This window comes from Paramisgurnus dabryanus, chromosome 7 (genome assembly GCF_030506205.2).
Source record: "Paramisgurnus dabryanus chromosome 7, PD_genome_1.1, whole genome shotgun sequence".
Classification (NCBI taxonomy): Eukaryota; Metazoa; Chordata; class Actinopteri; order Cypriniformes; family Cobitidae; genus Paramisgurnus; species Paramisgurnus dabryanus.
The window spans coordinates 30,136,155-30,152,789 of NC_133343.1; the positions used below are offsets into that span (position 1 = coordinate 30,136,155).

Consider the following 16,635-nt stretch of genomic DNA (forward strand, 5'->3'; position numbering starts at 1 on the left):
TGTTTGCTGGGATTTAGATATCTGGTACCTTCTTAAAAACAGTGTTTACCGATTCTACACCTAAACTTGCACAATATAATAGAAATTGGTGAAGGTCCTGTTTGGCAGGGTCCTACTTGTTGTGTACTGATAAATGGCGCCATCTGGTGAACAAAGTTTAACCATTTTTAACATGCATTTATAATGAAGTTAAATTGAGATACACCCACACATTGTTCCCACTCTAGTATATGATGAGAAATTTTTAGGTATTTCTGTGTTTAAAGTAAAAAATACATATGTATCTGACCCTGTATAAACATATGTGGAGACGCGTCACGGCACGTCACGGGATCTCGCGCAGTGACGTCACAGCGAAATGGAGTCCGCGCTGGTGGCGGACCTTTGCTCACCCGGATGAGATGGAGCGAAGTTTGATGCATTGACGGAAAGTTTCCTTCAAACCCCCTTCATCCCGAGGTCTATATACATTTCCAGTTACCGTAACGCGGTAAGATATAAGATAAACGAGGGTCCGAGGGGAAATGTGGATGAAAAACGGTCGTGTTATGATAACGCGTTAGCACCGGTGACTATGTGACGGGTGTTTTGACAGCTCAGTGGTTTATGGTGATAAACTGTCATTTGAAACGTCTTAAACAATCGTTTTGCGATAGTTCTGTTAAGGGTTAAACAAATGTCTTGCTAGTTAAGTTGACTAATCTGCGACACTTTCGCTAAAGAACGCAATCTGACGTCACTGCCTCACAGGACTCGTCGCAACTGTGCTGCTGTTGCGTTGTTTGCGTTTATTATGAAACTCTTCATGCTGTGTTATTGTAAAGGATCTAACGTTGGTCTGTAATGGATCTTATTCAATTTACTGTGGCTGTAAAGTGGTACAGCAGTGGTATCAGGTTATAAATGATTGCTATACTTCGAAGAACAAAAATGATTCTTCCTCGCCTATGGCATCACTGCAAAGATCACTCTATTTAGCACTTTTAATTATAGTATTGTATATTTACATATTATTTACATACTGCTTTGAGGAACTTCAAGAATAACCTCAATGGTATTACCATACTTGTAGTGTCACTGTGCTCACAAGTAAAAAAAAAAAAAAACATGTTGTACTGTGGTACTTTTTGTAAATGAAAACCACGTCCTTTTTAATATATGTTGTTGTCAGTGGACAACCCTTTCAAAAACTTGATCAACCTTCTTATTTCATGCAGGGAGCTGCAATTGTAATTCTGGACGTGATGCATGGTTCAATAAGTATGACAGTACTATGACTATTTTAACCCTATCCAAAGAATCAAATAAAATTACATTCAGTTAAAGGTGCAATGTGTAGATTTTAGCGGTAAGATTGTGAATTGCAACCGACGGCTCTGTCCACCGTTCAACGAAACGCACAGAGAAGCTACATCAGCCACCACAGGACAAACTCGTGGTCGTCTTGTACTGTGTTTACACCAGTCGCAGTAGAGGCGGCAAAAACACGTTATTCGCGCGTAGTTGGGCGCTTGAACATTTGAGTCTACTCGCTTCATTCGCACGTGAAAGCTGCACGTGAAATTCTAGTCATTCGAGACATTCACTCGGAAATTCGCGTAATGAGAGGAGCTACTGCGACTCCGCCACTCCGCTCGCTTCTTGTAATCACGTCACTACTACAGCAAAGTCCTGATTGGTTAACGCGGCACGGAAATCTGCCGAAGTTCAGATTTTTCAACTCGCATGTTTCCCGCGTCAACGCCTTTGCGACGGGCTTACTGCGTGTACCACGCTGCAGGATGTCTAATTGTATCTTTGCATTGACTTAACATGTAAATCACTCGCGCTTGCCGCCTCTACAGCAGCTGGTATTAACGCAGCATTAGACAAAATAAAGTAGTCAAGATATCAGAAATCAGATTTTTCTCAACATCGTGGTGCAGAAAGAACACAAATACATCTTGTGGCAGATTATACGCTTAATTTCATGTTAAAGTGTGGCACTATTCTTGACTTCATGTAAAAAAAACTATGCGTGCATGATTAAAATCTGAAAATCTTCTCAGAATCTCAAAAGTCCCAGTATACTCTTTTTAACCTTGAAAATCCTGTTTTAAATGCCACCATCTGAATGTTTTCATATGAAACTGATTTGATGATAATATGTGCTTATTTATTTCAGATTAACCTGAGCCACAGGACGTTCTTTAAATGGCTGTATAATGAAGGCCCAACTGCAAATAACCAGTAAGCTTTTACTTTAACCTCATGACATTACATAAGCAGTGGCAGTGTTCAAAATTTAAATCTTTACATCTTATTTGCATGGTATCATTTTGTAATGTTACCACGTCAATACCTGTAGTAGATGTATGATTATATTTATTTGTGCTTCATCAGTTTTGTCCGCCAAGCTGCGGGAGAATAAGAAAAACTGGTTTGGGCCCAGTCCATATGTGGAGGTGTGTGTGGACGGCCAATCCAAAAAGACAGAGAAATGTACCAACACAAACAGTCCCAAATGGAAGCAGTCGCTCACTGTGTAAGAATCACTGATTTATTAATTTTGTAACTTTGGAAACTTAAAGAAAATTATTTGTAATTTTGGGTCATTTTTACAAACTGTATCTCATGCAAACATTAGCTTCCTTGACATCTGACTTGTCTTCATCTGTCACAATTCTCATATTTTCCTATTTTATTTCCATGGAAAGTTTCCAAAGAATTTTGCAACCCTAGATATAAGTAAAGACTCCTATCTAAAAAAGTCTCATACCACAGTCACACTAGACTATCAGCATGCAAAATGTCTTCCTTATGTGGGCAGGTACTGGAAATGATCACACGCTAAAGTGTTGTTTTTTCACACATCATGGATTCTGACATGCTTGCACTTTTTTAGTTGCTTTTATTATTTTTGGACAAAACAGGATTGTACGATATACTGTTATTTTCAGTTTTGAACTTGGGAACGCAGCAAGATACAAAACATTTTGCGCAAACTTTGCGAATGGAAGTTGGTAAAACAAAAATTGCTGTGTGACCGCACATTTAGAGTTCATTATGTTGTTTATTATGTTATTTATGCTATATGTCTTTGGTATTTATATTCCCTGTAGGATCGTCACCCCTTTCAGCAAGTTAATTTTTCGAGTTTGGAGTCATCAGACCCTGAAGGCAGACCTTCTGCTTGGTATGGCTACTTTGGAAATCAGCGAGACCCTAAAAGCCAACAACATGAAGAGTAAGTTATGTTCTCCACTTGTCTGAGTAAGATTACTTAGAGTTTGTGTTTTATTGTGTGTGCGTGCTTGCATTCGAGGCAGGTGAACTGACTTAAGTCTTTTCTCTGTGGCTGTGTGCATATGAGTCCCACGTAACCCTACTTGGACTGTTTATGAAAAATATACATGTATACAACTTCAGATTAATATGCCCTATTTGATTCCCAAAGTGCCCTTTTCACAAATGGACGAAGAGGGACTCATGGTCTTCACGAGTCCACTTAGATCCGAAAACCCGATGTCCAATTTGAGACCCTTGCAGGTTCGAGTCTAAAAGTTTTATGTGTGCCTTGGACACGGGTCGCGTAAAATTAGCGGAATCGGGTCTCGGGTAATTCAAAATGAATGTGTTTTTGTCGAACAGAGGCAAGAAGACCCAAACTATCTTGCGTTGGGCATCAAGGGTTCCCTCTGTCTGGTGCGCGCGTCGGTGCCATTTACATTAGGGTTAAAAAAATTGCAACATGGGACGGGTCAGACTCATGTCTAATTGTCTCTGGTTTGTCTTGGGTTGAGTCTTTCTTTTAAAAATAAAATGTATGCATCTTCAGGAAAAAGTGATTAGGGTCATTTCGGGTTGGGTACATTTCTTTGAACCCTGAAGACCTCTATCATACAGGCGGCAATGCAATCACGAATACGACCGGCAAAACGCAATCAAAAATGCCAGAACGTGATCGGTAAATCTTGAGCTCATGCCCCTCCAAAGATCTCTGCATGGCACTGATTTCCTTTTCCTGTTTTTAATTTCTGATGTTTTTCAGCTCTGTTATGATGAAGATTGTATGCGTTTTTGTCTTTGTGTGTCAGTTTGTGAGGTTGTGCAGTCCCTGCAGTTGAGCTCAGACAGAGAGAAGTCAGATGTGGTTGGAGATCTCTCTGTGTGTTTGGATGGACTGCAGGTGGATCCTGAGACGTTCGCTTCTGAAGAGCAAAAACATAGTAAGATTTTCTATTCCTTCAAAATATTTTACACTGCACTTGGATTATTGATTCAGAATCAGTTCCTAATCTTCATATAATGCTATTTCGTCATTGCCCATCATTCACAATGTTAACATGATTCTGCTTCCCACTCGTTCATGAGCCTTTTTGGATAATTTGATACTGATTTCACCAAGAGTAAAGTGCTTTCTGCTTGACATGTTTAACCATATTTCAATCCATCTCCCACATAATCACTGTGAAAATGTGTAAGAAGTGTGCCGGTTTTGTGCTACGTCAGATCACAAGCCACTCTTGTGTGATGATGCTGGTCTCAGATCAGAGCAGTTGTAAAATGTTTCTCTAATCACAGATGCTGTTTTAAATGGAGAAACCACTTTGAATGGGAATGTAGCAGTAAGGTAAATATTACACACGACTGTACTATGATGTTACTATTTACATAAATAGCATAATTTTGCGTCTTTGCATTTGTTGACATTAATGCCGTTTTTGAAAAAGACAACAAGTTTTTTAAAATCAGGTGCCAAATCATTGTTTTCTTTTTGCTCTCCAAAGTAATCAGACATTGATATTTTCTTTGTGCGTTTTTTTGTCATTCTAGTCGAGATTCATCTCCATCCAGTGAAATCATCGATGACGCGTCAGTGCCCAATGGTCATACGTTAGGAAGTACAGGGTCTGCCTCCCTATCTACAGGGGCTCTGAGACCCCCGCGGCCCTCAAAACCCCAGCGACAACCACATATACCTGCTTCCTCCACAGGTACAGACTTCTAATCCATGATTAATCGTGACTAATTGTGACTAATCGTGATTAATCGTTTGCAGAATCAAAGTTTTTGTTTACATCATTTATGCGTATGTACTGTGTATAATAATTTTTTTATTTATATATAATTATATTATATTATTATACACACTACACACACATAAATTATGTAAACAGTAGGGGTGTCCTCGACTAAGGATTTACATATTCGAATCAGAATTGTCGAATCTTTCCATAGTCGACCGATAGTCGAATCATAACTATGTTTGTTTGCATGGGTTGGGAGGGGGCCAGACCAGGTACAAATTGGTAACTTTTATTTTCTTTCACAAGCAGCACACATAAACAACTTTCTGTTAAAGTGACCAAAACTTTCTTTCAAGTGATGAACGAAGACAAAACTGACGATGCATTTATATATTAATTTTTTTAAGGTAAAATATATAAGGCAACATTTGATTATTTATTCCTCATAACATATTAAAGCCACGATCACACAAACATCACACAAAAATACATTTTGATAACTAAACCTAAAAAAAATAACAAAGGTGATTCTGCCTTGTAAACCTCGGCTAATTCAGTGTTTTTATTTAATTTGGAGATATAGCGCGTCAAAGCAGTCATGACCAAAAAAAACCCGACAAATGAGAAATGACAAATAATTTGTGATTGTGACTGTAAATGATAAAAACTAATCTCTATTTACAATTCATTAAACGTTAATTTATAACAAGAAAAACACTGAAATTAATGATTTTATAGACACTACACGTTATTATTTAGCACAGAAATACCTGCTTGCTTGCTTTGACTTTGATCATCTCTGTATTCACTTTAGATACAGAAAGACCTGATGATATTATTTATTTCAGGAATCTCTTTGCTATCATTTAAAAGTGAACACCAACCATAATATTAAATCACAAAAAAGACATTCGTGTCAGGCAGAAATGGGTTCGGTGCAGATATTTTCAGTTTCATCACCGAAATTTAAAGAAACGGCTTACCTGTTTTGTAGTTTAACTTTTGACAAGATAACCAAAATGTATGATAAATACATTTTAAAAACTTATACCCGTCGAAAAACATCCGTTTTTTAATGTTTAGTTTGATGAACTCCTAAATATGAGACGCAGAGCACCTAGCCTGTTCGGCTAAATTACATGCGCAAGCATGGCCAGCACGCAATAGCGCAACATCCATACAACGAAAAGCTATCCAAAATTTACATACTTAAATTAGATCAGAATTTACGTTTATAATAGATACATTTTTTAAATAAAATAAGGTCAGAAGTAACAAAGTGTAGAACAAATATGCAAAATGCCTCAAGTGCACAGAAACAAAACACAAGCCAAATAGTTAAATCAGATAACCCAGAGTGATTTATAAATAAAATAAAATAAATTATTAGAAGAATAGAAAAGTATAGCCATAATATAATTGCCAGCTTTGTCTTTTAAATGTAGAAACAAAGAGGCAATGGTTTATTAACATAGAAACCTCTTATGGACGTGTAGCCCGGTCACAGGGGATGTTGGATCTACTTCACATATTATTTGCAGCATTATCATAATATGCAGTATATTAATATATTGGGAGAAAGCTGTTATATCTGAAATCTGATAATGTGTGCACCCATATACGGCCAAAATTGAATGATCCTCATTTCATAACACATCTGCGACGATTCGACTGTGAGATTGGTAGTCGAATCAGGCTTCTCCTATCGATGCATCGAATCTTCGACTATTCGGGGTCACCCCTAGTAAACAGTAACTTTTATTTGGCAAACAATTAATCGCAATTAATCGTTATGCAGCCCTTGATCAAAGTTGGCTACTGCTTTTTTCTAGCGTCCTCTGCCGGCTCCACTCCCACTCACAGCAGCAGCGCTCCCAGTCCTGAGACGTCCCCACGAGTGTGCGTGAATGGAGAAACAGAGAGTCAGGGGTCAAGCTCTGGATCAGGCACAGGATCAGGGTCAAATCAAGCCCCCAGAGCGAGTCCAACGCCCCCCAGAGCGAGTCCAACACCCCCCAGGTCATCCATGATCAGTAACGGTCCTCTGCCACCAGGGTAAACCACACAACAAAATTATTATAATGCACATAAAAGTTATAAGACGTTTAAATACTGAAAGAATATTATCTGGTTGCGTTCAGCTGGGAGCAGCGAATCGATCAGAACGGCCGTGTTTACTACGTAGATCACATTGAGAAGAGAACCACATGGGAACGTCCAGAACCACTTCCACCAGGGTAACGTCGTCTCCTTTACAAATCACTTTTTGCATTTATTTTAAGGTAATGGATTGTTTTTTATTTCGTGCCATAGAAATAAAGTTTTTCATAAAATTTTCATTATGAAATTGTTTCATTATAGTCATATTTAGTGGTTGTTGTGTGTTTGCTTGGTAGTTGGGAGCGTCGCGTGGACCCGATGGGCCGTGTGTACTTCGTCGATCACATTAACAGAACCACCACGTGGCAACGCCCCACGCTAGAGTCGGTCCGAAACTACGAGGAGTGGCAAAACCAGCGCAGTCAGCTGCAGGGAGCCATGCATCGCTTTAACCAGCGGTTCATCTATGGGGTCAGTTCACACACACACACACACAGATCACTGAACGTGCCTTTATGATATGGGTTGATGATCATCAGCTTTCAAACCGGTCTGACTTTCTTTTTTCTTGGAATGGGACTGAAACAAAAGGAGGCAGAGGTTTCTCCTGCTGAGCTCCAGATATGACAAAATATGACTAAAGCCCTATTCGCACGGGATTAGTATTAACTGGTGACCTCTAGTGATTTGTAATAATTCCGGAGGTTGTCTGTGATCTTAATTCTTTGCAAATCTGCCATGTCTGTAAAAAGTCCATATTTTGCAGAACACTGAGGTCCTGGGATAACATTAATGCTGTGTCGTATATCATTTTCAAGGCTTTTGTTAACTGTGCGCCTTTTATTATTATTTAGTTGTTTCACTTTATATCTGAAAGATACAGTAAGTCAGTTCATTTAAGTAAAATCACAGGCTTTGCTTATGCCGTGCAAACCGTCCACATGAAACTCAGATGTAGGGAGGTAATTTCTAAATCACACAAGGTCCCCAGATAATACTAATCCTGTGCAAATAGTACTTTAGTCTATGAAACCCCAGCTTTTTGTTATTTACTGTTTTGTGTTTTCTAAATAAAATCATCTTACATGATGTAAACAACATTCTGGGAAAAATATAATCTTGATATCTTTTTTATTAACAGAGTTTGATCATATCAAAGATTAAAATCGATTGAAATAGGGCTGCATAGCGATTAATCGTTTGGAAAAAAGTTTTTGTTTACTTCATATATGTGTGTGTACTGTGTATAATAATTATGTGTATATATAAATACACAAACATGCATGTATATATTTAAGAAATATAACATACATGGTACACAGACACATATGATGTAAACAAAAACATTTATCCTGCAATTAGTTGCGAATAGTTGCGATTAATCGTTACACAGCCGTAGATTAAAATCAAACTTTGATGTTTCAAATCTCTTCATTACAGGGTCACAGATATTCCTGAGCCTTATATTCAAAATCTTAAGAGCTTAAGTTCCTGCTTTCTTCTATTATTTGAAAAAGAGCGGCCAATGAAATATTCTACTGCCGAATAAAGTTATATGAGTTTGAAACAACACAACAGTGAGAAAATAAATAAATTTAAATAAGAACAAGTGCTTTAATCTGAAGGGTTTTGGAGTTGATGCGTCGGGTATTTTTCCATGTGGATTCACCTTCTAAATGTTTGCCTTTCTCATCATCTCTTCAGCTCCAGGAACAGCTCGCGCCCACAGCTAATAAAGAGTTTGACCCTCTTGGACCTCTGCCGCAGGGATGGGGTGAGTCAGCACACCTCTTTTCTTCATGTTGTCCTGCAGATAGAGAATATCATATATACATCAAACACGTCATGTCATCCACAACCGTCTGCATGTGTGGGTCCACAGAGAAACGGACAGACAGTAATGGCAGAATGTATTTCGTTCATCACACCACGAGATCCACTCAATGGGAGGATCCTCGTACGCAAGGGTGAGACACAGTCACGTACAAAAACACAACTGTAAACGACTACAAAATTAAAAAAATTTAAATATTTACCTTTATGTAGTAGCACAGCGTTATGTTTGGTTATTGTGTATAGTGTTTTGAATGAAATTGTTTTGGTGTATCAGGTTGTTAAATGAGAAACCTCTGCCGGAGGGCTGGGAGATGAGATTTACTGTGGATGGGATTCCGTATTTCGTCGATCACAATAGGAGAACAACAACGTACATCGATCCTCGTACAGGGAAATCTTCTCTGTGAGTCCTCATCTATAAAGAGAACATTCATTTAATATGCATTACGTTACAAGCTATCGACCACAGCTACATAGCATCAAAATTACTTAATCACGCAGTAAAGATTTAGTTTCGCTCTAGTTTAATGCTTTGTGAATGTTACTTAATTTTGTTATTGTTTATTGTAGTTTTACATTGTTTGTGTTTTTGTGATGTCACAGAGAGAACGGCCCTCAGATCACGTATGTGCGAGACTTCAAAGCTAAAGTGCACTACTTCCGCTTCTGGTGTCAGGTGTGACCTCACAGAGAAGTGACTTTCATTACTATCACAGTAAAAACTTTAAAGGTGCCATAGAATGTAAAACTGTATTTCTCTAGGCATAAATTAATAATAAGACTTGTGTACATGGTAATGGCATATCGTGAGCCTCAAACTCAATTGTTTTCTCCTTCTTATGTAAACCTCATGCATTCAAAAGACCGCTGAAAAAAAAACAATCTCAACATAACACAGTTACAGTTACAGTCGAGATGTACACCTCAACATTACATTACACATAAAATTAAGTACAGCGTTGTTACAATGCTAAAAACAAAGTTTTTAGTTTGCGCTACATGCTAGTTAATGCTATATGTTATTGTTTAGGCTGAAGTTCTTCTATTGACGTTACAGTTACGCTTTGCAGGTCCATACTGAAAAAAAATTACAAACTTATCACTCAGAAACGTCCATTAACAATCTCCAAACAATTGATTATTCCTCAAAATCTGATACAGACTCAAACATAAGATCTGTTTACACACACACAGAGCTACTAAAGGAGAAACAGCCAATCAGAGCAGAGCTCAACATTATTATTCATGACCCTTTCAAATAAGGTAATAATATACCATTTCATTCTAAAGACAAATCCTAGGGTTGTAAATGGACATCAAAAAAAGTAGATATCAGAATATAATTGAACACATTATGACAATGCATTCTGTGGCACCTTTAACAAGCAGTGTTAGATTTTTTGACTTGAAGTTTTCCTATTGTTGACACAATTGACTTTTCTTTGTTGTTGTTTTTTTATACAAAAGCAACTAGCAATGCCTCAGCACCTTAAAATTCATGTCAGCCGTAAAACACTTTTCGAGGACTCGTTTCAACAGGTGAATGTAGCTTTTGTGCACATACTGTACTTGACATATGAATCCTGTTTTATTTGGTACACATGAAATTAAGTGCGCATCTGAATGTTTGAAAATATTTAATTTGATAGATTATGGGTTGTCATCCTCAAGACCTGAGACGAAGACTGTGGATCATTTTCCCAGGGGAGGAGGGGCTTGACTATGGAGGCGTGGCCAGGTACATTATACAGTATACTGCACAGAACGAGTATGGTTGAGCAAAGTGGAATTTATCAAAGGCAGTGTTTTCTTCACTTTAGCTTACAAATTAAAAAAATGCCCCTTTAAAAAGTTCAGGGCCAGAACAAGAATATCGTAGAAAGAATTATCATAGAAACCACCGTACATCTGAGCAAAAAATCTGCTTTCGACAATGCTCACGTGTGATTCATTAAACTTTCATATGCAACGAATTCCGTCGGAGGAATGAACAGGTGTTGATAAATGTAACGGCTGAAAACAATCGTCATTTGAATATTACGCCTATATAAATGAAGCCTCGCCCCTAGAGTTAAGAAACATAGCCACGCAGAAGAACATCTTCATGGATACTGATCTTTGACCTTTTAAGTTCAAACAAAATAGCTTGAAAAGCAAAATAAAAGTCAGGAAAATGCAGTGTGTAATTTCACTTTATTTATTATGACTCAACTTGTATACTTAAATGTTCTGATTTCTTTGTATGTATTCAATATTTGTATTCAATATTTTGTGTCAATAGCTCACTTAGAAATCCCCTTACTGATAAAAATGCTGATGTGACAAATAAAGCTGTGTATTTACTATAGTAAAATGTTTAGATAATAAAGTTTTTAGACTTCTATATTAGAGCTGTGTAGCATAATAATTTTTATATGATAAAATATTCTGCATTAATGCATAAAAATATAAATAAATGTAATTCATGCTGTATATGTGAATTTCATTGCAGGTTTTGCACATAACAGTGTAGTTAGAATTAGTAAATTTTTGACAAATCCACCGCTCAAGTCCATATTGATAAATGCCAGGTCTTGCGTGGAAACAGCCGTATGCACAGTTTTCTGTCTTAAGCTTGCTTGTTAAATGCCGGCAAATGATTTAGTGGATATAAAGGCCTTTTTCACACATCCTTGAGTAGACAACAATAGAAATGTGTTTAATAAATTACTTATTGTAAAAATGTATATTAATGTTATGAGTAATAGTGACTTTTGTTTGTAATATTCAAGCTGCTATTGTTGTGTATCATAGGGAATGGTTCTTCCTGCTCTCTCATGAGGTGTTGAACCCCATGTACTGTCTCTTTGAATACGCCGGCAAAGACAACTACTGCCTACAGATAAACCCCGCCTCATCCATCAACCCTGACCACCTCAAATACTTCAAGTTCATTGGCCGATTCATCGCTATGGTATGACAATTCTGTAGTAAAGTTGATGACGTGATGGAAAGCAGACCCATGTCTTGATTTTTTAAATATACTGTAGCGAGAGTAACGGTCCTGTTCTATTTGTCAGGCCCTGTTTCATGGAAAGTTCATAGACACGGGCTTCTCTCTGCCCTTTTACAAGCGCATCCTGAATAAACCTCTGGCTCTCAAAGACTTGGAGTCCATCGACCCTGAGTTTTATAACTCTCTCATGTGGATCAAGTGAGTGGGGACCATCAACGAGTGTTTTTGATGTTGAAGTTGTTTAGATGGACATTGATCATAATGCTTTTTTTAGGGATAATAATATAGAGGAATGTGGCCTGGAGATGTTCTTCTCAGTGGATAAAGAGATTCTGGGAGAGGTCACCACTCATGAACTCAAACCTGATGGAGGAAACATTCAAGTAACAGAAGAAAATAAAGAAGAGTATATCAGGTACCATGCAGTTTAGTTATTAGGATTTTAATGGAAATATTTATGCCAGTGAATGTTTATCAAATGTTTGTGTATGTGAGACAGGTTGGTCGCTGAGTGGAGGTTATCCCGAGGGGTTGAAGAACAGACCGTGTCATTCCTCGAGGGTTTTAATGAGGTTTTGCCACAACAGTACCTGCAGTACTTCGATGCCAAAGAACTAGAGGTACAACATGCTTATGTTAAACATCTTCAATGATACAATATAGTGATGCACCGAAATGAAAATTCTTGGCCGAAACCAAGGCCGAAAAACCGAAACCGAAACACCGAAAGAAATTATTATGCCAATTATTAGTACAATTGCATTTATGGCTTTTACTGTGTACTAACTAGGGGTGTGTGACGGATCAAAAAACTCACAGTTCGGATCACATTACAGTTTTTGAGGCACAGAATCAGATTATTTTTCCGATCAGCAAAAAGCGGGTGGGAAAAATCTAATAAACAATAAAGAAATTGCAAACATTTATAAAAAAGAACAAAGTTGTACATTAATAAGGTCTGAAATTAGCATTACAGAAATCAAATTAAATGAATCATAACACAATAAATTAAATATATTATTATTTTTAGAGCTATTGGTCTCTTTGTCATGGGTTGTTTGATTAACATTAATGACACAGACTTAAGTAGGTTAATCTGACTGTAATCTATACATACATTTAAGACATAAACACATTTTTTTATTAGAAAAAGAATACTGTGGAGAGAATTTTGTTTATATGTGCCCTATCAATAACAGAGAGTTTTTATGTTTGATGTTTTTTTTTTTAAACGCGTCTCTCTAGTATGTGCACTACCAAGGGCACTTAAACGCGAGTGCTCAAAGAGAGAAGGAGGGTGAATCTCAAACAGCGCAACAGTCGCTCCACATAAAAACGTTACGTTGTGTTTCATTGCTTTATTCGCCAAATCAAATGTACGTTAATGGATTACAGTATGAGACACATTAGCGCGACTCTCTCTAAAGTTTACACATCAAGACAGCTTAATCTTTGCAGACGCGTGCAAACGGCTCGACCCTGAGTGAAACCTGCTTGAGCACGAAGGGGAGGGGTGGGTGACGACTGGACTGATCACCGTGAGTGAAACCCAAGCGCTACCGCACAGATGGGAGGGGCGCGGTTGACATTCATTTTCGGTTTACATTTTCGGCTGGATTTTTTATTTCGGCCCGAAACCGATAATGCTATTTTCGGCCGAAATTTTCGGCGACCGAAATTTCGGTGCACCCCTAATACAATACATACGCACTACAGGCACATCCGGGAACTTGACTGTAAATTTCATCACCGCCCCTTTTTGGGGGAAAACAAACTAGTCTTCTCATAGACTTCAATACAAAATAGCGGAACAAAGCAACGTTTGTACACAGCCGGCAGGCGTAAATAACTTAAAAAAACACTCAGATTAAACATGTTGAGTAATTATCTGTCCACCCTGCCTGCCATACAGCGCAAAAGATACATTAACACATTTCATTTGGTCAATATAAAAACATGTCCCTTTCATTCTCCCAGCGTTGAAATTTGTGTAACAGCGCTATCCAGTGATTGCTGGAAATATCGCTAAGCCAGTAAGTTGTATGGATGGACAGAAAAGTGCACTCAGTACTCTAAATATAAAGACATAATAAATAAATACGAAGTAAAATCATTCACTGACTTCCCTGTTGACTCGATGAGGTACGAATAAATGGTTGGGTAAGACACCTCTGGCCAATGGGGGGCGTTCTTACACAAATTTGATGCTTTGAGAATGAAAGGGACATGCATCTCGCCAGTTTAGACCACTGTTAAAATAAAATCATCTGTGTGTTGTTTTAGATTTGATGTGAACGTCTGGATGTGTGTGTGTATAACTGTTGTGTAGGTGATGCTGTGTGGAATGCAGGAGATCGATTTAGGAGACTGGCAGAGAAACACCATCTACAGGCACTACGCTCGCAGCACCAAACAGATCGTCTGGTTCTGGCAGGTCAGTCGGAATAACTACTGGTTATCACAAACCACCATTTACATTAAACCTGAATGATCAGAAATCTGAAGTACATTAATCTTTCTTTGTGTGTGTGTGTGTAGTTTGTTAAAGAGATTGACAATGAGAAGCGTATGCGCCTGCTGCAGTTTGTGACCGGCACATGCAGACTTCCAGTTGGGGGATTCGCTGACCTCATGGGTAAGAGTTAAAGCTCACTAACTAACATCCAGACCAACTAACAATGCTTCTTGAAATCTTCTTGTGGTATTGCTGTTATGTGTCAAGTTTACTATTGTGGTGTAGTTGAACCCAAACAGACGCTAGTGGTTTACTGTACTGTGAATATTGTTTGTGTTTTCTGCAGGAAGCAATGGACCGCAGAAGTTCTGCATTGAGAAAGTTGGAAAAGAAAACTGGCTGCCCAGGAGCCACACATGGTAAGATCAGTATGAGATTATGAGACAATTAAGGATTATATAACTGATTACTGAATTCATCCGTTGGTTCAGTGATGTGATGATCATTAATTAGTGGTAAGTTTATTGAATACACTCACATTTAAAGTATAACCTGTTTTGTCTCACTAGCTTTAACCGTCTGGATTTGCCGCCGTATAAAAGCTACGAGCAACTAAAGGAGAAGCTGCTTTTTGCCATCGAGGAAACTGAAGGTTTTGGCCAAGAGTGACGCAGAAGCGAGATAGCATCCCGAAATATGTTTCCATGACAACACACATTAAAGCTCCCGCTGCAGCAGCGATGGATGAGCAGCGTTTCTCTTTCACACGGAGGAAAGTGTCTGTCCGTGTTTGTTGGCATTGACTTCCATTTCTTGTTTTTTCGAGACCCACTTTCTGCTTCATGATGCTGCTTTACTCATTGGTCATCAACACACATGAAAGTGAAAGGACTTCAGAAACGCTTTTCTCTATGCACACTGTGTGATCCTCATATAATCTAATATTGACTGCGGCCCGGCTCTACTGTAATGATGCACATGCAACAAACTCTTTTATTTGTCCTTTACAACTTGAAATGTGAATCTGCACAGTGTTTGTCAGAGCTCCTCTCTGTTGTGTGAAAGTGTGAGACGGTGGAAGTTTCTACCATCTGTGTTCCTGAGATAGCTGGAAGTGCGTCATCATTTCATGAGGTTTTTATTGCCAGTCTGTACATGTAATTTAAACTGGTGCAAAAGATCGTAATAGTCCTAACAAAGGGCTTATTTTATGTAAACTTTCATTTCTGTATTATTTCATAGCCTGTCAAAAAAACCCCCAAAAAACCATCAAATGTCCACATCATCTCTGACTCTGTAAAGAGACACAAAATACTAAAGCTTTCACTAACAGGCTTGTAAACTATGGATGTTAAGCTTATTTTAGTTTAAACAAATCTGCAGTCAGACATCTTGATCTTTTTAAGATGAATTTTATTCTTTAAAAAAGTCGTTGTTTCGAATAACAAACAACAAAAAAATCACAAAAGAATGAACTGTGTTTTACAGTATTTGTTAAGAACATGTTTTTAGGTAGATGATTTAGCCCTGACCTGTAGGATGTTCTGTATGTTTAAAAAAAAAATACCTTGATACTTGAATATAAAACATGCAGGGCTAAAGGACAAAGCATAAAGAAACTATAAAAGCTGAATAGGTTAGAAACTGAATAGAAATGTTCAGTATACTTGTGAATACATTATTGTAAGACACGGTCAGAATTTATTTTTCCCCCAAAACAAAATGTTCATTACTATGCACTAGAAATATTTGTGTGCTCTCAAAATGATGCTACATTTCGGAGATTTCAGTTTTTCTCCAAAGTGAATGAGTGCATATCGAATAAAACTATTCATCAAGATTTGAGACATTTTAGGTTACTGTTTTTAGGGCCCTTATTTAATTGATGCTTAAATTAAACTGACCCTGAGAGATTAAGAAAAGTTGTGTTGTCATGTCTTAAAACATTTTATAGCTATAATAAATATGTAAAGGCCAGATGGATGGCTTACCACTTTATTTTCTTAACACTGTAAATTATTTATCAATTAACCTGTAATCTATAATACATTAACATTTAGTTGGCAATAATTATTGATTTAAATTATATTTATTTTTTAAGTGAATGTGTACAGTTGGATGATTAATATAAAGATGCCAATTTATTCTCAGCTGAAGAAATAAAAAACGTTGAAAAATATTGTTGCTTTTATTCGTATTCATTTTCATTTGATGTATTATTGGTGCAGGCTGTTATACAG

General features: G+C 37.6%; 1 protein-coding gene across 2 annotated transcripts; it reads left to right on the plus strand.

The window, feature by feature from the left end:
* Positions 1-350: 350 nt before the first annotated feature.
* On the plus strand, positions 351-16,574 carry itcha (itchy E3 ubiquitin protein ligase a). 2 transcript variants are annotated; one of them, XM_065272395.1, is made up of 24 exons: positions 351-490; positions 2,165-2,229; positions 2,383-2,524; positions 3,102-3,226; positions 4,077-4,208; positions 4,564-4,612; positions 4,816-4,976; positions 6,842-7,064; positions 7,151-7,246; positions 7,406-7,580; positions 8,814-8,883; positions 8,992-9,076; positions 9,220-9,348; positions 9,549-9,621; positions 10,413-10,484; positions 10,595-10,683; positions 11,739-11,898; positions 12,005-12,138; positions 12,215-12,355; positions 12,440-12,560; positions 14,270-14,374; positions 14,479-14,575; positions 14,742-14,814; positions 14,965-16,574. In XM_065272395.1, exons 2-24 carry the CDS (start codon positions 2,205-2,207, stop codon positions 15,062-15,064), a joined length of 2,577 nt encoding a protein of 858 aa, XP_065128467.1. In that variant the 5' UTR covers positions 351-490; positions 2,165-2,204; the 3' UTR covers positions 15,065-16,574. The 2 variants fall into 2 exon arrangements, with proteins under 2 accessions (XP_065128467.1, XP_065128468.1); XM_065272396.2 differs by having other exon boundaries at positions 372-459.
* Positions 16,575-16,635: the final 61 nt, after the last annotated feature.